At 35.3% G+C, this 23,798-nt stretch overlaps 1 protein-coding gene across 1 annotated transcript in view; it reads left to right on the top strand.

The window, feature by feature from the left end:
• The first annotated feature begins 2,670 nt into the window (after window positions 1-2,670).
• The window catches only part of LOC134249748 (uncharacterized), a 32,907-nt gene continuing 11,779 nt past the window's right edge, over window positions 2,671-23,798 (top strand). Inside the window, exons 1-25 of the mRNA XM_062732098.1 lie at window positions 2,671-2,743; window positions 3,493-4,074; window positions 4,300-4,440; window positions 5,337-5,537; window positions 5,755-5,946; window positions 7,492-7,641; window positions 7,808-8,178; window positions 8,339-8,432; window positions 11,683-11,940; window positions 12,602-12,895; window positions 13,017-13,046; window positions 13,266-13,814; window positions 14,250-14,810; window positions 14,917-15,282; window positions 15,465-15,599; window positions 15,694-16,281; window positions 16,373-16,918; window positions 17,032-17,127; window positions 17,221-17,514; window positions 17,661-17,924; window positions 18,124-18,195; window positions 18,636-18,815; window positions 19,000-19,248; window positions 19,394-19,531; window positions 19,655-19,995. Coding sequence (XP_062588082.1) covers window positions 2,671-2,743; window positions 3,493-4,074; window positions 4,300-4,440; window positions 5,337-5,537; window positions 5,755-5,946; window positions 7,492-7,641; window positions 7,808-8,178; window positions 8,339-8,432; window positions 11,683-11,940; window positions 12,602-12,895; window positions 13,017-13,046; window positions 13,266-13,814; window positions 14,250-14,810; window positions 14,917-15,282; window positions 15,465-15,599; window positions 15,694-16,281; window positions 16,373-16,918; window positions 17,032-17,127; window positions 17,221-17,514; window positions 17,661-17,924; window positions 18,124-18,195; window positions 18,636-18,815; window positions 19,000-19,248; window positions 19,394-19,531; window positions 19,655-19,995 — 6,765 coding nt within the window. The remainder of the gene's footprint in view (window positions 2,744-3,492; window positions 4,075-4,299; window positions 4,441-5,336; window positions 5,538-5,754; window positions 5,947-7,491; window positions 7,642-7,807; window positions 8,179-8,338; window positions 8,433-11,682; window positions 11,941-12,601; window positions 12,896-13,016; window positions 13,047-13,265; window positions 13,815-14,249; window positions 14,811-14,916; window positions 15,283-15,464; window positions 15,600-15,693; window positions 16,282-16,372; window positions 16,919-17,031; window positions 17,128-17,220; window positions 17,515-17,660; window positions 17,925-18,123; window positions 18,196-18,635; window positions 18,816-18,999; window positions 19,249-19,393; window positions 19,532-19,654; window positions 19,996-23,798) is intronic.

The raw sequence follows: 23,798 nt of genomic DNA on the forward strand, positions 1-23,798 counted from the left end.
GCCTCCTCCCCCCCCCCCCCCGTTGCTACGTCCCTGCTATTCATTTTATTACTGGGAATGTATTACTTTTGGACAAAAAAAAAATCCATGATAAAAATTACCGAAAAATAGGACTGAACTATTCGTAAGACTATAATTTATACTAGGATCGGAATTTTAAATATTTGGGGGGGGGGGGGGATAATGCAGGTTAACATATACTAGATGAACTCAGGGTAAGTGTGAGCACTGAGCTCACTATGTGATACCCCCTGCCTCCCATATGATCATAATGGCAAAATCCATCTTTTGCTCTGGAAGAACCGAAATTAGTGTGAGATCAAAAAGTAAAATAAGAGGTCACAATGGCATTATGTAATAAAGAAATCTGTGAAAAGTAGCAATAATTTTTATTGAAGTGGTATAGGAGGAGTTGCGGATAAGAGATGGGTACCCTTCAGTATTATAAAAAGAATGGCAGTATCCATGTTTTGCCAAAGGAAACCAAAAATTTGTGTCCGATCAAAAAGTAAAACAGGAGGTGCACAATGACACTATGTTACAAAGATCCTGTGAAAGTCTCATTCAGTGGTATATAACATAAGTTGAAATAAGCTTCATTCCTTAAATAAGAGGAGTTTCGGATAAGAAATGGGTACCCAAAAGCGTAACGGACGTTCAGACAGACGGACGGACGGACATCCCGATCACTATATACCTCCCACTTTTCAAGCCGGGGGGGTATTATAATATATATGATTAAAGTCCTCTTGATTCTATGAATTATTAGATAAATCCGATCTGTTGAACTTTCCTATTTCTCAAGATAAAGTATGGTCAGATTACATAACCTTTCTCATATCCCAGACCACACAAAAAAGCGCAGGGGGTGGGGGGGGGGGGGGCACCTACATGCTGACAGAAAAACTTTTACCGTTTTCTTGTCTTTTTTTCACCTATCAAATAAAACAAAATCTAGCAACAGTATACTTAAAACGGATGAATTAGGATGAAATTAATTTGTCTTTAATATTTAATATATGTTCAAGTGTTCTTTTTAAAAAGGTGGATTGATCGCACATATTAGTTTGAAGAAAATGGAGAGAAAAAAAAATCAAATTCCGGTAGTGATGAGTGGTTTTGACGTTCAGATTTGTCCACGTGACCCGCCTAGAGCCAGCTTCAGGTGGAGTGTAATGGATTTATTCACGTGTAAATTTCCCGTTATCTCAGTGTACACCCTACGGTTATCATATGTTGACGAAATAAAACAAGGTTTTGTTCTTTCATAACCAAAATTTTAACCCTTCAAAATTAATAGTGTTGGGTTTTTTTCATCATCCTATTTAATCGTTGATATTTTTAATAAAATGATGAATTCGTAAGAAACGTACCAGAGCAACAATTTCATTAGAAAAGGGAGAAGGAATGAAAAGTAGTCGACCAATTACGTATATGTTGATATTTGAAGTTGATTGGCATATAAATGTCTGCAAATGACCTTCACTACACATGTACTTGGCATTAGTCGAAACAACCTAGCTGCATATCTGTAGCGTTATGGTTTTATATATTAGTCTTTGACCATAATGCTACAGATCCCGTAATGCAAAAAAGGTGCAATTTACGGCGCAATATTTTTTGCGCACTTTTGGGAAGAATTTCTCCACTTTCTAGCATTGGTCAATCAACTACCTTTCACTCCCTAATTCTAGACAAATTCTATAGCCAATATGTATATTTTATCCACCTCCCAACCATTTATAGTTGTCTCTACAGGCAATAAACTCGTTTGAAGTGAATGTTCAGCAATCTAAAAAATATATTTTAATCAAGCGAGTTTATCACTTGTAGAGACGATTATAAAGGGTTGGGAGATGAATTATACAGATGAGTTAAATAAAGTGCCTAGAATTAGGGAGTGAAAGGTAGTTATTTGAGCGATGCTGGAAAATGGAGAAATTCTCTCCAAAAGTGCGCAAAAAATATTGCGCCGTAAATTGCACCTTTTTTTGCAATACGGGATCTGTAGCGTTATGGTCAAAGACAAATATATAAAACCATAACGCTACAGATCTGCAGATAGAAACAACCCAGAACAAGAATTTCTAACAAATTTGAGGGTCACGCATTTTTAGCATCCTTCATTTATTACATTGAAATTACAGGGCTCCAGCTCTGCATGAATTAAATTTCGAACAACTAAATGTATATTCAATCGGTAATATCGCTTGGGTAATTATTAAGTAAATAAATATATTATTTTTTTAAAAATCGAATAATTATAAAGTATTGCTTTTAATTAACTCTTCCCAAACTAATTTCTTCAGTTAAAATGAATGTAACTTCCGAAATCTATTTACCAAAGACAGAGACATTAAATGTCACCCCCGATAAGATACGAGTCGGACCCCCCGGGGCAGCTGACGACCCAGGCTGATCAGTGGTTATTGATCTGGAGTCGTGTACTGGACAACACCTTTAGTGGATATCAGTTACATCAACTAAAACAAACCAAAAAATTGATTTTCATTGATTTCCGGGATATTTTAACACGCAGGTAATTGAATTTTTTCAGGAAAATTTAGAATAACCTTAGTTTGACTGATAAATAATCAAATATTTCATGATTGAACTCCTGTAAAACCAAATCATTATACTGTTTATTCTAAATTATTCTATTTTAAAGAGATGGCGCTTTGTGCTGCAGTTGTGGTCCTGCTATACTTCGTTTTGGGAGTATACGGCCAAAATCCACCCTCGTGTAAGTACTCATAGCTAGATTATCCACTGAAAGTTTAAAGAAAAAGTAAAAAAAAAAAAGTGGTCTGAACTTTCTTCATTCAAAAGCTTAAAGAAGAATTGTCCCTTTTCCTCGTGAACTTTTGGTTCGTTTATTTTTCTTTCCGATACTTTCCTAATGCATATAGTGAAGAAAAATTAATTAACAGATGATTCATATTTTTTTTGGAAGTGTTGAATGGGTTTTGAATAGACTTTTTTCTTCAGTTTTTTTCAATTAGAGTTTTTAGCCATTTTCTCCGCTTTCTTTAATCGCAGTATTTTTGCCACGACTTCCGTCAACAAATGATATCTTACCTTAGGAACCATCAGCTTCATAGTTTTCAGTCTGTTACTTTGAGACCAGATTTGTCAGCTTCTCTATAGAATTTACCTTCCCTATAAATCTTTGGTTTGTTGAGCAAAATTGTCAACCGAAGTCTACTTTATTTCCGAACTTCATTCTTCATGATTGAAATCTCAAAGTAAACCGACAGCACAGAATTTTATTTCAAAATGTTTACAATAGGAAAGATATCAAATAAACCCTGTTGTTCTGATCGTGAAAAACTTCATTTGAAGCTTCTGCAAATTAGTTGTGTCACAATCAACAAGAAGCCTATAAAATTGTTTCCATGTCTTCAAACTTTAACTTTTTCCTGTTTTATAGCTATAAGAATACAGTATTACACTTTACATATATAAGGACTTGATTCAGAACTCTTTTTTAAGCTTTTGCCTTAACGAACCACTGTGTTGGACCGGGTGCAGTAGCATTTGCATTAGATGGATCAGAAAGTATCAATGCTTCCAACTTTGAACTATTGAAACAGTTTGTAAAAGCCAATATTCAGCATTTCAAGATTGGACCAAGCAACATTCAGGTCGCCGCTTTTGTATTCAGTCAAGCTATCGGTGACGATGGATTCCCGTTCGACAGTCAGGACACGAACTACACACTATTTGCCAAAGTGGATGCCTTGAAGTTAATACGTATGGCTACATTTACTGACGTAGCGATCACCGAGATAATCCGCCTTCTTATCCAACCAAACGTCCCCTACCCTAAGGTGGGCGTGATCCTGACCGACGGGGCATCGTACGACCCGGTGAAGACCCAGACAGCGGCCGCTGCGGCCCGTACCCTGGGGGTGACCCTCATTTCTGTGGGTATCGGAGTCTCCCCTGGATCAGCCGCTGCGGCAGAACTTACCGCCATTACAGGAAACCCCTCACAGGTTCTCCTGTTAAACGGATACAGCCAGCTGACAAACTTAACTGGTGTAGCCATACTTAGCGATTTACTGTGTCGAGGTAAAGTTAAAAATCTACCAACAAATTGAATTAAAATGCATCAGTTTTTAAATTAACATCTTTTTAAGATTGGAATTTTTTTTAAAAAGTCCACAACTACCGGTATATATACGTATACAAAAGAGGACAAAAAAACCTTTGGGTTTTCCTATTTAGATCAATTACAAATAGGACGTTTGAATTAAAAGAAATAATTAAATAACAGTTACTACTGGTTATGTTTAGCAATAACAACATCCACGAGCACAACAACGACGACACCTATTCCGACGACAACCAGTACCCCGATCCCGACGACACAAAGACCAACAACACCAAACCCGACATTACCACCTCTGACCACCCAGAAACTCCAGACCGATAAAAGTAAGTATACTCCACAACTATATAACACCAACCCAACATTACCACCTCTGACCACCCAGAAACTCCAGACTGATAAAAGTAAGTATACTCCACAACTATATAACACCAACCCCAACATTACCACCTCTGACTACCCAAAAACTCCAGACTGATAAAAGTTAGTATACTCCACAACTATAAAACACCAACTCCAACATTACCACCTCTGACTACCCAGAAACTCCAGACTGATAAAAGTAAGTGAACTCACAGTAATACACCAACCCCAACATTACCACCTCTGACCACCCAGAAACTTCAAACTGATAAAAGTAAGTGAACTCACAGTAGAACACCAACCCCAACATTACCACCTCTGACCACCCAGAAACCCCAGACTGATAAAAGTAGGTATACCTCACAATCATAAACCACTTACTCCAACATCACCACCTCTTACCACCCAGAAACTCCAGACCGATAAAAGTAAGTATACTCACAGCAGAACAACAACCGAACATTAACACCCATGTACTAAGGAATGGTGAATGAAAGACAGGCCATCTAGCCTATTATCACCAAGAAATTTCAGACCGACAAAATTGAGAATACCATAATAATAATACAAGCAGCATGCATTACCAAAGGTTTTTGAAAGATATCAATTGATGAAAATTCTTGGATAATTCAAAGAAAAATATATAAAAAATACAAAACTTATATTCTTGGTGTTTCTTTTATCTATATTGTTTTCAAAAAAGTGTATAGCACCATAGATGGACATTAAAATGCAGCACACAGTTCTTTCAAGAATTGAAACTTTTCAACTCCAAGGAAAAGGACCAAAAAAAATTAAACTACGTTGTATGTCCTTAATTGAATGAACTTAGTCTTACATGATCTGTTTCTTATTGCAGTCACTAACCCTTTGTGTGAGGGCTGTATTATAGCTGACGGTGTAGGATACAACAGGCACGGATCTAACTGCCAACGCTTCGTCCAGTGCTACTTTGAGGATGATAAAGCAGTTGCCATGGAGAAGAAGTGTGGATTCGGACAGTTCTTCTCGCTGTCTCATCTGACGTGTGTTCACGCTGAATACTCAGACTGTCCATATGGTACGTAGTTTAATCCTATAGTTATTTTAAATCTTCCGATTGTGATCGACTTCCTATTATTTTAAAAGATTTTTGGAGCTATAATAACTAGTTAATAACTAATTCAAGTGATCAGTTTGTTAATCCAGTTGATTTGATTGTTAATTTTAAAAACTTTTTTTAATTTTTTTCTTCGTTTTCTTAATAAAATACTCGTAACCTATATTTATCTTTTCAGATCCTTGTATTGGTCAGCCTGATGGCGCTAGCTGGAACATGGCAGAGAACTGTCAGGGTTACTGGACCTGTATAAACGGCCACTCTGTGCCTACTTGTTGTGGAAATCAGACTCGATACGTCACAGGTTCCGGCTGTGCGGCTGATGTCACATGTACAGAGGCATGTCCACCAAAGCCCACCACTGTTGCATGTATGTAACAACGCAGATGATATATTTTCCCTCATGCCATGGTCAGCATATTTATCACTTGTCAATTAGTCCAAATTAGTCCAAATACCATTATTAGCAGAGGACCAAAATTCTGTTTGTAATAATAACTATGAAACCACTACAATAATCAAACATTGTTTTGGAATGTTTGCTCCCCCTAGACACTTGTTCCTGCGGGTTTTTTTCACTTCATGATGTATTAAGAGGTTTCTGTTTGATCTTCTCCAAATCTGTACTGTTTAATCTTCTCCAAATCTGTACTGTTTGATCTTCTCCAAATCTGTACTGTTTGATCTTCTCCCAATCTGTACTGTTTGATCTTCTCCCAATCTGTACTGTTTGATCTTCTCCCAATCTGTACTGTTTGATCTTCTCTCAATCTGTACTGTTTGATCTTCTCCCAATCTGTACTGTTTGATCTTCTCCCAATCTGTACTGTTTGATCTTCTCTCAATCTGTATTGTTTGATCTTCTCCCAATCTGTAATGTTTGATCTTCTCTCAATCTGTACTGTTTGATCTTCTCTCAATATGTACTGTTTGATCTTCTCCCAATCTGTACTGTTTGATCTTCTCCCAATCTGTACTGTTTGATCTTCTCTCAATCTGTACTGTTTGATCTTCTCTCAATCTGCACTGTTTGATCTTCTCCTAATCTGTACTGTTTGATCTACCTACTCCCAATCTGTACTGTTTGATCTTCTCCCAATCTGTACTGTTTGATCTTCTCTCAATCTGTACTGTTTGATCTCTCAATCTGTAATGTTTGATCTTCTCTCAATCTGTACTGTTTGATCTTCTCTCAATCTGTACTATTTGATCTTCTCTCAATCTGTACTGTTTGATCTTCTCCCAATCTGTACTGTTTGATCTTCTCTCAATCTGTACTGTTTGATCTTCTCCCAATCTGTACTGTTTGAGCTTCTCCCAATCTGTACTGTTTGATCTTCTTTCAGTCTGTACTGTTTGATCTTCTCTCAATCTGTAATGTTTGATCTTCTCCCAATCTGTACTGTTTGATCTTCTCTCAATCTGTACTGTTTGATCTTCTCTCAATCTGTACTGTTTGATCTTCTCTCAATCTGTAATGTTTGATCTTCTCTCAATCTGTACTGTTTGATCTTCTCTCAATCTGTACTATTTGATCTTCTCTCAATCTGTACTGTTTGATCTTCTCCCAATCTGTACTGTTTGATCTTCTCTCAATCTGTACTGTTTGATCTTCTCCCAATCTGTAATGTTTGATCTTCTCCTAATCTGTACTGTTTGATCTTCTTTCAGTCTGTACTGTTTGATCTTCTCCCAATCTGTAATGTTTGATCTTCTCCCAATCTGTACTGTTTGATCTTCTCTCAATCTGTACTGTTTGATCTTAAACCAATCTGTACTTTGTGATCTTCTCTCAATCTGTACTGTTTGATCTTCTCCCAATCTGTACTTTTCAATGGACATTTAAGTTTGATTACTGTTAATTCATTTTCTTCATTTTCGTTTCATGACTGTTACATCTTTTGTTCATTTTTAGTTCTTTGTGAGTCCCAGGCTGATCCCGACCCTAGTTACTACCTTCAGAATGTCAGTGGTGCTCTCTTACGGCGCCGCTGTGCACCGGGGACCCACTACGATGCTGGCTCCTGTGGCTGTTCTATCCTGGTTACCATCAGTCCATCAGCAGGTTCTCTTATCTCGTTAAATAGATATCTTAATTTACGAAATGTTTTCAAAAGTACATAATAATTTACTTGCTCCTTCTATGTACAAAGGAAAAATTTACCATGCCATTCAGACTACAGTGATAGTGTTGACCAGCCTCGTTTTCAATTATAACATTTTTTTTTTAGTCTGCTCCCCTATGCTTTACCACTCTCAGTCCGACCCTTACTTTTATGATGCTACAAACATAATTCCAGTCGGAATGGTCAACGTCGCCATAACTACAGGGTCGCTTGGATTTGGCGGAAATGGCGAAATCAACATTTGGCGCCTGGCAAACCAAGATTTTCAAGACGTTCTTGTTGTCCGGTTTGAGCTGACAGTAGGGACGTCAGCCATTCCAAGGACAGAGCAGGTGCTCGTGAATTGTCTTCACTCCAATGGCGCGATGACGCCGGCATCTGTGGATATTCAGGTGATCAAGACCTCCACCGCGACTCAGTTAGTGTACACCCTCAGAGCCGGGGGCACGTCCAAAACGCTGACCTCCCCAGTCACGGTAAGTTGAAAATCAGCAAATACCTAATAAAAATTAACGTTACGACTTTCTTAGTAGAAAGTGACATTATATGTTTAGTAAATGATTCGGTTGGTTATTCTGAAAGTTAATCATAATTGTTCATATTCATTATAAACTTTAATTAACTATTGTACTGTAGCCTGGGGTTGCTACAGAAGTGATATATGCTTACGATGGGTCAACATTCGCCGTGTACTCGGGGCCTGGGACCGAATCCTCCACGAATCTCAGAGGTTGGTTGTGTTCAGAGTATTTACCTCTCTGAATCCTTTTTTATAAAAATAAAAAAAGTGATAGTGAGGTGCCATAGTATGGGAAGATATTTGAGCAAAGTTCTTTGAATTTGGAGAATCAAATAAAGCCTTTGTAATTAAAAAAATATATATATATAATTTTGAATGTCTTAGTGAAAGTTTAAGGTGAATGATTTAATTCATTAGGTAACGTTGAGAGACGACAAAGCGGCTTTTTATTAGGAAGACCAGCAGCAGCTTCAGGATCTATAAATAGATTGTCAGGAACTATAGCAAAGGTAAGAGTCAAATGAAACTTAGAGGGGTATTTTGAAGATATTCAAATAAATTTCATAAAAAATTGAAATGATACGGTTGACAGAATGAAGAATTTCTCTGACCTTGAAAAAAAAATCTTGTCAGTTCGTTTAGCAAAACAAAGCCTTCTAGGCCAAAGAAAACGTAGCTGTGTGAATCATACAACATTGACTTTAATGATAATAAAAATAAATAAAAAATCTTTACATTTATCCAGTTTGAGGTATACAACTGTGTGAGCGACTACGTCAAGAACGTGCTAGTTTCCATGTGATTATGTTGTGAATCTGTCAACTGCCGTGTGATTGGTTAATATGGAACAGTCAAGATGACTGGGTCATCAAAGTCATGTGATCATCGTAGAACTACATCATTACATCCAAGATACATTTTGAATATTAACATTTTGATTGGACGATTGATAATTCACATCAACCTCTGTTTGAAATATGTCTCTTTAAATTAAAATAAAAAACATGTTTATTGGTTTTGTTTTGTATAAGAGCTGTGTATTTTTTAAATAATAGTTAAGTTACAATTGTTTCATGTTATAGGATTCAATTAAAGATTTTTATTTATTGATTTATATTTCAATGTATTTGGGTCAACTTTTTGAGTGACTACAGATGCCTTGAGCTATAAAATTTCCATTATTGAGGATTGTGTTCATTATTGTTAGAAAGTAAAATTGGATATGCTTTCTTCGTATATTTATTCTTTGTATGTTTATCACAAAATAAAAATTCTGATGACTGATGAAAATCGGTATCAATCTTACTTGTCATTATTTAGAAAAAATACTTTATTAGTAAGAATTTTAATTATTTATATCGTTACTTGTTGATTTTGAATTATATCAAGTTTACATCGTAGAAAGAGAAATTAAATATTTAACGAAGAAGATCTCTGTAGTTTTGTGTTGATAACAGATTAGCCCGAGGACTTTAATTATCTGATAAGAATTGTATGGTTTCTTGTTTATTTGACAGAAAGGTTAACAAAGTGTACATTTTCCGACTATGATTAAAACTTTTTTTTAGAATCCCTTAACTGTTTGATATCAAACCCTAGTATTAATTTAGGTTTTAAAAAAAAAATTCAACTTTTCTTGCGCTCTTTAACCTTATAAATTTTGTATAATAAAATAAAAACTATGATTCCAAATAATCATTTTTCTAGGTTTTCTACAACATTATCAATATAAAATTTATGAAGAGGGTAATGCAAATGTAAAAATCACTCTTGGTATTCCTTCTGCAATGATCTTCAATTCGTCTTTTGTAAATCCTTGTTTTCACTAGGGACCTTTAACAAAAGAGAGCGACACAAATTTTAAATCTTTACTTATTTTGAATCTTTTACTTATTATTTTGATATGAGTTCTATGCACTCGATCACTTTTATACATTGTATTTTGCAATTTGTTTTAAAGTGAAAAATTAGTGAATAAGATTGGAAGGCAGAAACAATTTTAAGTTCTTTAAGATGTTTGTAAAAAAAAAAAAACTAGGTGCATGGCAACAAAAGAAAAGAAAGTCTAAGATCATATATTTAAACAAAATTGCGAAACAAGTCATTTATGCATACAGAAGAAGAGAGACAGTGTTTAAAATTGCCCATCCTAAACAATATGAATTTTTCGGATTTGGAGCTTTGAAACCCAGCTTTGCTTATATTGTTTGAAATGCCCTCCTAGCCCCCTGAAGATGATTTGCGCCGGACTCATCAACAGTGACCTACATCCTTCAATCAACTTTAACACTTAATCTTTTGCCTTAAATAATCCCTCCCTATACGTATATATTTATGAATTTTTAAGTGCCTAGAGGACTGGGACCCGTTTTACAAAAAAACTTACGTAAGACCAAAAATATATATAAAAGTTTGCAAAATTAATAATTTTCTCTGAAATTGTTTGTGTAAAAATATCTTACCACATTCCTTTTAAAAGGTTTAAAATAATTTTCGATATAATGTTAATTAAAAAGATATATGAAGAATTAAATTTGGTCTTAAAAGTCCTTTTGTAAAATTATTTTTAAAAAGAAATGTTTTTTTTAATGAAAACCTAAAAATAAATAAATAAATAAATGATTTGGAAGAAAACTGCCGCACAGGATTTGTGGCATCTGAAACAGGTTTTCGCCATTTTTAAAAAAAATATTCCTTGATTCTTTAGAATTTTAAACTGCAGGTATTCTTTCTTCTACGCGTTATTTTTCATCTATATACCCAGCATTACTTGAATAATCAGTGGGTCATGTAATTTGTCAAATCCACATGTAAATTTTTGCATAACAATTAAATCAGATAAACTTAAAGAATTGCCGAAAAGAATTTCTTGGTCACATCTGGGATTTGAAATCTCACTGCAGCGATTAGAGTCAGTTAGATTATAGACCTCAAAGACTACAGAGGAATAAAGAAAAGATCAGAGCAGTATGTCATTAAGATAGGGAATCAACAGTGAAGGTATGTATTTCTATATTCCATAAAATTAAAAATAAAAACGAACATTTATTATTACGGTAAATCGGTTCTATGATACACATGTACTTATATAAATGGATACAACATAATATCAAATGCATAACATTAATTTTTCTTAATATCAGGTTCAGTATGCAGTTTCCCGGGATATTTTTGTCTTTCATCACTATTATTTATAGTAACACAAAACTCATACAAGCAGGTAAGTTTATATTGAAAATTAACCATCTAGATCTGTGTTGAATTTGTTTTTTGATTCTGGAAAATTCGCAAACAAGAAAAAACCAAATAAGTATATACTACAGTTAAATTTGTCAAATCCGAATGTTGCATTTTCCGAAATCTTAAATATCACGATTTAAATTCAATAAATTAAAATGTTGGAACAATAATGGTGTCCGTATCAGACAAGTTTTACCGTTTATATATCTAATATTAGCAGAAGCCTTCTGTGATGGCCGGGTCAGTTTGGTCATCGCGATGGATTCCTCCTCTAGTCTGACCTCCATACAGTTCCTCCAGATTAAGAACTTCACAGCTAACGGTCTGGTGAAGCGGTTCATGTACCCACACACCATCGCCACGGTGGCATTCGCCGAGAACGTGGAAATTGTCACTGACTTTGGGGAGCTAAACAGCGATAAAATTATGATGTACAATTCTAACAGGAACTACCAGACCAGAATTGACTATGCTATCGGTGTGTATCTGTTTTTTACCATGTTTCTAATTCTTCCGATAGATTTTCAAGTCTTTCAAGAACTTTTGGAATTTTAAGTCCATTTGTTATCTTCGAAATCCAAAATCAGTACCCTCAACAAATATTACCTTTGTCCATTTCTTACAACCTTTCCCTTCGACAAATAAAAAAATGCTTGGCTCTTTGACATATGCAAATTCTTCTTTCGAATAGATCTCGGAATTTTTATACTGGTCGTCAACAAAATTGATCTGTTAATAACAACAGCTCAGACTCTACACACAAACATTGAATGAAAACTGCTTTTTCAGATTAGAATCCTTCTTCCCCTTAAAGGATATAAGAGATCCTTATTTACAAAATCTGTGAAGTCTTTAATTTCATAGTTGAAATTTCATTGGATACTGATTGTTCTCCTTTATAAGCCAACCTTGTTTTATGTCGCTGTGTAACAGAATTTATATAAAAGAAATCTACTTGAGAAGAGGAAAATCACTTGATGAAGCTTTCAGATAAAAGATAATTCTATTCCTGTGCCTATTTTATATATCCCAGTAAACTCGAAAGAAAAGACCAAATTTCATTCTTTTAATGACTACAGAAAGATTTTCTTTTCAATTTCAAAAGTCGATTCTTATTGTCTGGGTTTTTTTTTTTTTAGGAAACATGACGGACATGTTGTCTAGTAGTCCTTTTCTGGACCCAGATGTTCCGAAGGTCGCTCTAATTCTGACTGATGGGAAGAGCACGAGCGGCATCGAACTACTACACAGTGCCGCCATGTATGCCGATAGAAATAATGTATATGTGATGGCTGTCGGGGTGGGGGAGGAAAGGAACCTATCCCCAGCTGAATTGAATAACATGACTCATGGAATTCAAGTACATCAAAGAATCATCCCATACAAAGAACTCGCGAGTTCTCTCGACAAAGTGGTAGAGCAAATCTGCTACCGTAAGTTTAGACCTTACAATATATAAATAAGCTAACGAAATTATATGACGATTTCGGTCCTTTCCTTTACTTAACATCGATTAAAATGCAACGAGACTGAATAAAACATACATTTTTTCAGTTTCTCAAAATGGAGCCATGAGAACAGGAGGTAAGACGAAACAGCAAACAAACACATTCATATATAGTATGTGAACAAATTTGTTATTATAGCTTCGTGCAGTTCTATACTTTTTAAATAGAAATGAATCAAGATATTAGAAATGCAGGTTTTAGAATACTTGGATTTTCAATCTTTGAAAACGTTTAGGCTAATAGACTGTGTTTTTGTTTGTATTTTATCTCAGAAATTGTTTGTATTTTATCTCAGAAATCCGAGGACGTTATCTTCTCACTATTGTTTTTGACGTCACGATTCAGAGCCTCGATCTGACAAAGGAGTTCATTTCCCGACTCCTTGAATACATTGAGTTCGGTAACCCTTCGATGAATCTGATAATTGCAACACTAGCTGATGGAGCAGCGTCTATCGGGCGGTTCGATGAAACGGCCAGTTTAATTGAAGTTAGGAAGTTCCTAGACCACATGACTACTAGAGATCACGAGTATTTTGACGCGGTTTTGGCTTACAAGAAAGTAGAGAGCGACTTCCTGTATGCTCCAGGAGACTCCTCCAAGATGGCACTGTTTATTACGGACAAGCCACTACATAAGAGTGGCTTTGCTTATACGAGGGTTTTCTTGAATTCAAAATCAAAATCTAGCAACGTACAGATCATGTACCTTGGAATAGGCTCCGCTGTAAATCCGGATTTTAGTCTTGCTTTAGCTAGTTCTAAAGTCGCAAACAGAATCATTGTGTCTAACCAGTCACTTTTGTCAAGTGGACTGAACAATATTGTGAGAGCAATTGGTACAGGTAAGATTTGTTAGTAGAGTTAAATATTTAAAAATATAAATTCCACCGGTAATAATTTTCAGGTTCATTATCTGTTCATCTGATTGCACTTAACATGTAGATCCGACTTATTATATCATTTATTAATTTTTGATCATTTATCCTTTTCCTTTCAAACTACAGAATTGTTGAAATATCCAGTACCAAGTAAGTATGTTGAATTGCAGTCATTCTTTTAGATACATGAATATTGTAAATTATTATGACCTCCACTGAAGAATTTATTTTTGTTTATTTGATCCTCTGTTTTGTTTCAGGGAATGTCACTCATCGTGGTAAGGGATTAATAAATAAATACATATGCGTACTGTACTTTGTAATGACTTCCTGGACATGAGACTTTTGCATCACTTGATTACAACATTTGCATCTATAATTAAATGTAATATTTTTCAGTGTTTCATGGACCAGCAGAAATACTGATAGGGTATAGTCTCTGTCCACACTCATTTAACCCACAGAAATTCAACAAATATAATACCTTTCTGGAAAATGTGGTAAGAAACATTCATATGGGATCAGACAATGTCCAATTGACCCTTGCTACATACTGTACCGACGTGAACTACATCAGTAGCATCAAGGATTACCAAGTTACCTTCCATGTTCCATACGGTCTCCAGCGTGGGGGAGTGATTACCCAACTTCAGTGGACAACAGAAAACGTCATCAGGGAGGTTTTAAATGTGTATGACACTGTAGAATCTGACGTCAAGATTGCTATCGTCATCATTGCTGATCCATTCATGGAGGGAGATCTAGTGGGACTCTTGGAGGAGGCTAAACAAAATAATATTTTAATCATGCCTCTTGTGCTGTATCATGCAAATGCTTCTATCGACGGACTTAGGCAGAAAGTGGACACCATGAACACAGTGATACCGCCTTTATATATCTCCTGGTCGGAGCTTCAAACTCACGGTGCCGAACAAACTATGAATGTTTTGCGAAAATACTGTACGTTATTTTTAATAAATTGTCATTTTGTATTTGTCTTAAATGAAATGTATGATCTTTTAGGTACTCCGTTGAACTGTATTTTCTCAAAATTATTTCTTTTCAGTGATTGGGAGAAGGAAAGATATTCTCATCTCGGCATCAAGTATGGATCTCACGGATGACCTTCTGAAGAATTACCTGAAGCTTTACGTCAGAGAACTTCAGAACATAAATAACAAGGAAACTACTTCAAGTCTCGAGAGGAAGATCGTATCTGATATTCAACAACACAGACTTCGTGTATTGAATGATGACGTAAGGAATACACATGCCGGCCTTCATGGCATTCTGCTGAGCTTTCTTTATTCGGAAGATCTTTCTGAAAATAGAGTTGGATTCCTTTTAACAAAAGGACCATCATCTGATCCCAGCGCAACCCGCTCTGTAGCAAGACTTCTGAAGGATGCCAATGTTCATATGTTTGCTCTTGGTATATCAGAATTTCTACTAACATTTAATTCTAGAATATCTCTATATTTCATACGTATACCGTTATTATTACAAAAAAAAAAACAGTTGCATAGCTATCGCACATATATTTAGTGAAGGACCTGTATGGTTTTATAATTCTTCCTTACTATGAAATAACATATATTTCTGACATTTTTGCAGGATTTGGAGTAGACAGAACCAGAGACGAGGAATTAAAATTAATTACAGGAGACAACGAACATATTACAAAACTGTCGTCTGCAGCTGACATCATAGGGGCAATCTCGTCAGTTAAGAAAATAATGGGATCTGTCAGTAAGGTTTTTCCCACTGCCCCTTATTTTCGGTAAAGATATCGGAATGTATTTTATATCTACTCATAAACTCTCACATTTTGTTTTCAAATTAGATTTGGACTCGAAGAAGGCTACGCATATTTCTGTTGCTCTCGATTCTTCATTGAATGTGACAGATACAGATTTTAAAAATCTTAAGGTGATGATAAATATGTTCATCAAGTTGTGGTCCAGTGGGAGTAACTACTACCTGACATTTGGACAATACAATAGAGACTACAACCCAGAGTTTGTTCGTCAGCCTCTTAATCAAAACACATTGACAGAGGTCATGCAGCGTGTATACACACTCACACGCCAAAGCCCAAGTCAAACACTCTCACAAGATTCACTCCCACCCCGGAGACTTCCACTTCACCTAACGATAAGGAATCTGCATCAAAGAATGAAAGAATCCAAATCACAGAATAGATCGCAGGCAGTACTGATGATGTTTGACAAAGAACCAACTGATATATTGTTGACTGATATTGCCTTGCGAGAGGCTAGGTTAGATGGTGTTCACTTTATAACTATACCTATAGGAATTGACTCATATCCAGACACATTCACCTACAATCTTCCCCTTTATGCACTTGGAGATGTCGGTCCAGACGCAATGAATATTATAAACAACACAATAATGGCTGTCTTACCAAAAGGTAGGAAAACTGAATACATTTGATAATTTGATTTTGAATTGTTCAAAATTGAAAGTGATTGACTACTGATACAGATATTTAATGTTTGTAGGAAAATTTGACTTACTAATTGCCTTGGATGCAGATTCTATGGTTTCAAATGATGCAATGCATTGGATGAAAGTTGCTACCCAGTTCATTACGTCAGGAATGGCAGAACGATTTACCAAATACGGAGTTGTCACCTTTTCTGATATCATAAGAAATGTCATAGAATATACTGACTTCCAGAGTCAGATGTTGGTTTCTTATCTACGAAGTATTAATGCTTATACAAAACATCCGTCAATCCAGACAAAACCTAGCGTAATCATTAACAAGCTTCATAGCTTAATTGATACTACAATGTCAACGGCTGCAAAAATCGGTCTCATTTTAATGGATGACGACACGGATAATGACGTTGACTTGGAGTCGTCTGCTACGATGGCATGGTCAAAGGGTGTTAACTTGATGTCCATTGGTGTAGGTACACATACTGACAAGCTCGAATTGTCACACATCACTAAAGACAAGAATGATTATTACCTACAAATTGAAGACTGGGAGAATCTCGACACAGATGGATTTTCATGGGCAATACAAACATTCGAAAAAAGTCAGTTGATATATTGTACTCATTTTCTAAATTTAATCACAAATCGATCTCAATACTGTTCGTTATCTCCATATATTTCATTATAATGATCTCTTCAAAATTCTCTATTTTAGTGGAGCCGTTGCATTTATATATTACAAAGACGAATCCTGTAGTAACGACAGTTGCCTCAACGATATCCACACCGGACACGACAGTTATATTAGAGGGTATGATGTCATAGTTGAAAAATACTTAACTTCGATTTAAGTCATACTAAACACTGAATGACATTGTTATTGACATTGTATTTTTTCCTATAGAATGCACGGGTTTAGTTGACATTGCGTTTGCTATGGACGCTTCTGGAAGCCTGACAACAGAAATGTTCAACGCTATCAAGCTGACTGTTGCAAATACTGTAAGTAACATGAAGCTATCTGAAAATGACGTCAGAGTTCGCGGAGTTATCACGTTTGATGACGTTATCCAGGAGGTGGCAGAAGATGTCAGCAATAAGATTCTTCTACGGGAACTTATACTTGGGGCTGTCCACACTAAAGGAATGACAAAGATAGACTTAGCTATCAGAAGATTAACAGAATATCTTGAGTCAGGTAGATACAATTTCATGAACTTTTTAAGATTGGTTTGCACGAAAGGTTACCTGAAATATTTTTTTATTGAAAATGTTCGCATACTAGAGAATATATCAAATTGTTGCGTGTTTGTTAAAATATATTTATCACTTTATTTTCAAAAGAACCGAAAAGAAATGCCAGGAAAATTGGAGTTGTTATTACGGATGGAAAATCCATGAAGCCACAAAAAACCCGAGAAGCTGCTGCAGCTGCAGTAAAAAGCAACATCACAATGGTTGCCATGGGAATAGGGGGACCTACAGACATATCCTATACTGAACTCATGGATGTAGCCAATAATGTCACTGACAACTTCTTGTGGTTGAAAACCTTATCGTCGTTCTTACTGAACGGGACTCAAGTCCTGCACGAGAGGATATGCAGAGGTACGACATGTTCTGCAGACGCTTGATTTTAGGGAGATTTAATTCGTGTAACCATCAAAAAGTGTCAAATATTTAACTTGTGGTTTCCTTGCGCTTCTTTTTATTCTACTATTTAAACTACAATATGTATACACAGAGAACAAATGTAGAAAAAAAAGCTGAATTTTAATTTCGACATCTTTATTTGTATTCTCTCTAGTTACTGAAGGAAGGGATCTCTCCACGACCGCCATACCAACTGTAACAACAAAAGACCCTTACCATCCCGAAGGTAAACTTAAGAAAAACAGTAAATTTTTATTGGCAGCTCTAAATTGAATGGTTATTTTAAAGACTTTCTGTGCAAGAAATACAAGTGAAAAGTAATTTTAATCAAAATAGAGACATGTGAAGAATCAAAATTGAGGGTCTAATTTTCTTATAAGGTGACAACGATTGCTATTCTTTTGGAATAAGTAGAATCCATTTTTTTTTTATCATATTTCATTTAATGCGTTCATCTGCAATCTACAATGTATATCACTCTTATCATTTTAATTAACATAATCAGGACATTTGTCGGTGTTTGTAAGATTCTTCGGTACAAATTCTTCCTTTTTTGTGCATTAGCATTTTGTGGTTAAAATATGATGGGAATAATTTGAATCACTTGTTGACAGTGTTTGTAACATTACCTTTTACAAATGAACGTTATGCATGCTATTTTTGCAGAACTGTGTGCAAGGTGCCAGTGTGTTGGTAGAGTGATTATTCCTGACCCACTGGACTGCAGTAGATACCATATCTGTATAGATTCTAGACTTGATACATCTGAACATTGTGATCCAAATAAATTCTGGGACCCTAATACAAAAACGTGCTTGCCACCCATGACTGCCAACTGTCAATATGGTATGTCACTCCAATAAGTCCCTTCTAAAGGGGGTGAGCCCTTTTTAAGTTGATTATCGTTAAAAACTTAAAATAAATGCAAGTACGGATCAAATTAAGTCAATTATGTCCAAATAGACTGAATTATTTAGGAGATTTTGATACTGGTGATCATATCTAAGTTTTTTTTGTCCTTTTTTAATAGACCCCTGTTATTTACGGCCTGATGGGTATAACTACACCACCATCAGGTTGTTAGATGAGAACCGATGCGACCAGTTCTACACATGTCTAAATGGACGCACCAAGAAGTTGTGCACTTGTGGAGAAAGGCTTGAAGGAAACTTTCTTATTCACAGGAAGTATGATCCACTTTCGGATCATTGTGTAGATGACACGAAAGGAGAGTGCTTCACTCTCATCAACCTAAATGACCAGAAGGTTACCAAGCCCGGTAATTTACTGAAATCCTTGTTTTGGTCAGAACAATCTTATTTTTAATAAGATATTGAATAATTTCATAAGATTTAAATGATTTAAAATTGCCAACACATGCACAACTCTACATGATTTACTTTAAGACTACCTTTCACATTCAGATACATGGGTGTGTAATACGAGGCCTGCGTTATCCAAAGAAAGTTACATTAACATCAGAACAAACGAGGAATTGAAGTGCCCTACAAACTATATTTATAGCCACGAGAAGTGTCGGTGCGTGGTGGATATTATTGAAGGTATTATATCTAACAAACTTTGATTCAGCAAATCTTTAATTTTCATTGCTATAGTAAAAGTATGATGTATTATTTTATATTTTTTGCCAATATCTCCGATGGCATTATTGATATTTTTGTCAGTGAAAACAGACACCTGTAAAGCAGACATAGATCTCCAATTTAATACTCGATCCATCCAGCTGTGGAATGTAACCCTGAAGGACGGACAGGGAGTGTTCGATGGAAAAACCACCATGGTGTCTATAAGAAACATGGCTAATCATTATGCTCATGACTTTGCGGTCAAGGTTTCAATGAAAACGCCCGAATACAAGGATATGCTTTTGTTTGAAAATTCCAATTGTCAAGAAACAGACCTTCCAAGTATAAGAGTGCACTTAAAGAAAATAAATGGGCTCTTGGGAGTGGTAGCAGAAATAAAGACGGCTCATGGATACGTCAAATTACAACTACAATCTACGGTAAAAAAAATTAAAAATTTATTCATTTTATTTGATTTTTAATATAACAAAAACTACTAGGCTCGTTAAAAAAGCAATGCAAATAGAGTATCTAAAAAAATGAATGAAAGAAAGAAAGAAAAAGAAAAAAACATGAGAAGAAATATCTTAATTTTTTTAATTCTTCAACGTATTCCCTTTTCAACTTTATCAGTAAGTCTTTATACCCAAAACAAAAACAACACACCATACTCATCTTTAGGGATCCTCAAAAATACTGATACTGACACTGATGATAGCACTCTCCATGACACATGAAATTGTAGATCGTTCCATTGATTGTTTTCTTGCGATTTTGAAGTGAAAAGACATTGGAATTGACGAAGAGCTGGCGGTACGGGGAATGCCAGCTATGTACTCGTTCCTTCAAAATATCTCTAATTTCTCTTTGCTTTGGAAAATTACCCTGGTGACCGGTATTTAGACTTTTCTTACAGAAAACCTGCTTCACTTTCTTAAGTGAAATTTAACAGAATAATAACCTTTGATGGTTCACCATATATCACTGGAACTCTTGCGTAAAAAAAAAAACGTATGTCATGTTTTAGGCGTTTACTTCTCTTTGCAAAAATATGAAGACAGTTTTTCTTTCTGATTCCCAATTTTGATATTGATCCTCCTTTTGGGCTAAAAAAAACTTTTCGTTATCCAGTAAAAAATTATCTTTTGTTAAATATCTTATTTTAAAAATGATAAAACATTGGCACGTTTAGCGACTTTTATCTTCTAGATGTCTTTTTTGAAAAGAAACATGGAGACAAAAATAATACATGTAATACATTATTGTAGTATTGTGTCCTGCTTTATCAGCTCGGACCAATGCATACTGATCGTGTAATCTATCCAATTTTTTTTTCAGTTCTGAATTATTGAACTACAATCTACGGTAAAAAAAAATCAAAAATTGATTCATTTTATTTGATTTTTATTATAACAAAAACTACTAGGCTCGTTAAGTAAGCAATGCAAATAGAGTATCTAAAAAAAAAATGAATGAAAGAAAGAAAGAAAAAGAAAAAACATGAGAAGAAATATCTTAATTTTTTTAATTCTTCAACGTATTCCCTTTTCAACTTTATCAGTAAGTCTTTATACCCAAAACAAAAACAACACATCATACTCATCTTTAGGGATCCTCAAAAATACTGATACTGACACTGATGTTAGCACTCTCCTTGACACATGAAATTGTAGATCGTTCCATTGATTGTTTTCTTGCGATTTTGAAGTGAAAAGACATTGGAATTGACGAAGAGCTGGCGATACGGGGAATGCCAGCTATGTACTCGTTCCTTCAAAATATCTCTAATTTCTCTTTGCTTTGGAAAATTACCCTGGTGACCGGTATTTAGACTTTTCTTACAGAAAACCTGCTTCACTTTCTTAAGTGAAATTTAACGGAATAATTACCTTTGATGGTGTATCATCATTATACCTCTGGAACTCTTGCGTAAAAAAAATCCGTATGTCATGTTTTAGGCCTTTGCTTCTCTGTGCAAAAATATGAAGTCAGTTTTTCTATCTGATTCCTAATTATGTTCCCCAAACGAAGTTGGGGAACATATTGTTTTTACTCTGTTTCTTATTATTATTATGTTCCCCAAACGAAGTTGGGGAACATATTGTTTTTACTCTGTTTCTTATTATTATTAAGGTCTTCCGTCTTCACGGAAGACCTTATAGTGATTCTACTGTTTCTTATTATTCTTATTATTATTATTTTTTTTGACAAAATTTTGTGCAGGCGATTTCTCGAAAACTATTCAGTGGTTTTTCATGAAACTTTCACAAAATATGCGTCATTATATGAAGTTGTTACATCCGTAGAGTAATTTGGAAAATTCACTTCTGGTGCCAAGTTATGGACAATTTCCTGATTTTAAAATGCGATTTTGTCGCGCACTTTTATCAAAAATGGCTAAGGAAATGAACTGGAGACTTATTGGAGATGATAGATCATGACTTTGTGGATTGCAGAATCGCCTTTTCGTGCGTCGTCAGTACTTCCGGTCGTTACGAGATGCAAATTAAAAAAAATCGTATTTTCTTACTTTTTTGTTTTTCAGTATTTTTCATTTTTATTTGGTATGGTAATAGAAGCCCTCCTTATAATGCTTACTATTTAATTTGTTTGAATGTTGATAAATCTAAAGTCTAGATATTTGCATTCAAAAATCTGAAGCGGGTCCAAAATGGCGGCTGTCTCTGTCAACTCCGCCATTTCGCGAGTAGGGGTTTATGGAGGCAGCTGAGCGTTTGATTAAACCATTCTGACATAAGGATACATGAAATGTAAAAAACTACTTCGACTCTCACGTAGTAGTGAAATGGTTGGAGGAGTTACCTCCCGATACTTGTTTATATTATAATAGATAATCGATGTAAATATTGTAATTAATTGGTCAATTGACTAAAGAATTATACAAGTATTATTGATACATGATGTTTTGTTAGAAAATAATAATAGTGTTGCCAAAAGAAAGACAGTCTGTTTTATTTTATCAATATGATATCTGATAACTTATGATCATTGATTAAGTTGAGGTACAAGGGGGCAGTACAGCCAACTGGCTTGTGTCTTCACTTTGGTACAGAAACCAATTGGGTTATCGCTCAAATAGGATTGTGCAAAGTTGCCGTAGTCAGTGACTAGTTAAAATGTAGCTGTGTGACATTAGCTATAGCGTTATCATTAGGACAGAGAAGCTCTTACAAAGTTTAATCATACTGTGTAAGTATATTGTAGCCACTTGGCTAGAGTTATATAGGCAACTTGGTAAGCATAACACCAGGCAGATGTTAAAGGCTAAATCAAGAGGCACCAGGCAGATAGAATGATGTTGACTTATATAGTCAGTTGTACGAGTATAGTGAGGCAATTATCATATGGCACCAGGCAGGTACCGGTATTAACTGAAGATATATAATTATACAAAGCACTTAGGTCATTTGATTTAAAGACACCAGACAGGTGTCATATTATTATCTGTATTTATTACATACAATCATATCCCCAGTAAAACTCGGTAATCCGAGCAAGGACCTACTGACCGCTCAGATCCGACACGTTACAGTAGTACGTTGCAATTTAGTGTCAATCTTAAAACTTAATTTCCGTTTCACTGCTTTAGTGTAACTGGGCTAGATACGATATGTAATGTGTATAATGTGTTACATATACTTTCTTAACGTCAAAATAAAATAAAGGCGCTAAGAATGTTTTATTTTTAAAATTTAATTGATGCTATCATACCTATCAAATGTATCAGTCCAAAGAAAAGGCGCAAATATTTACTCGTGGCGTTTGGCGCGAAATTATGAATGCTTTTTATAATTCTTAGACAGGTGAACTGTTGCAAAAGTACCGTGGTATACACAAGTATATTTAGAGCAATACTCCCAATAGCTTAATGGTTAGCGCGTTGGGGATATAAAAGTAAAAAAAAAGCGCATCTACGTTGGCGACATGGTTTCAATCCTCCTTGTGACCAAAATTTTGAATCTCTTTTCAGCTCGATTTTCGTGGGTTTCTTTTCCTAAAACGGACGGAAGACCTCTCGTTGCTCGCAACGAGGTCGTATCTAGTTATTATTATTATTATTATTTTTCTTCTTCTTCTTCCTGGGTACTTTTTTGTCCGGGAATGATCTTGTAAACTGTTCGTCCGAGGTAGGTAAAACCTTTTTAGGGTAAGTAGACATGTTATGCAGATTTGCGGAATCAAGGTCATTTTGCGCGCACGTGCTTGCAAGAGCGCGCACGTG

This window comes from Saccostrea cucullata, unplaced genomic scaffold (assembly GCF_032062105.1).
Source record: "Saccostrea cucullata isolate Sc308-1 unplaced genomic scaffold, CSIRO_AGI_Scuc_v1 ctg305, whole genome shotgun sequence".
Lineage (NCBI taxonomy): Eukaryota > Metazoa > Mollusca > Bivalvia > Ostreida > Ostreidae > Saccostrea > Saccostrea cuccullata.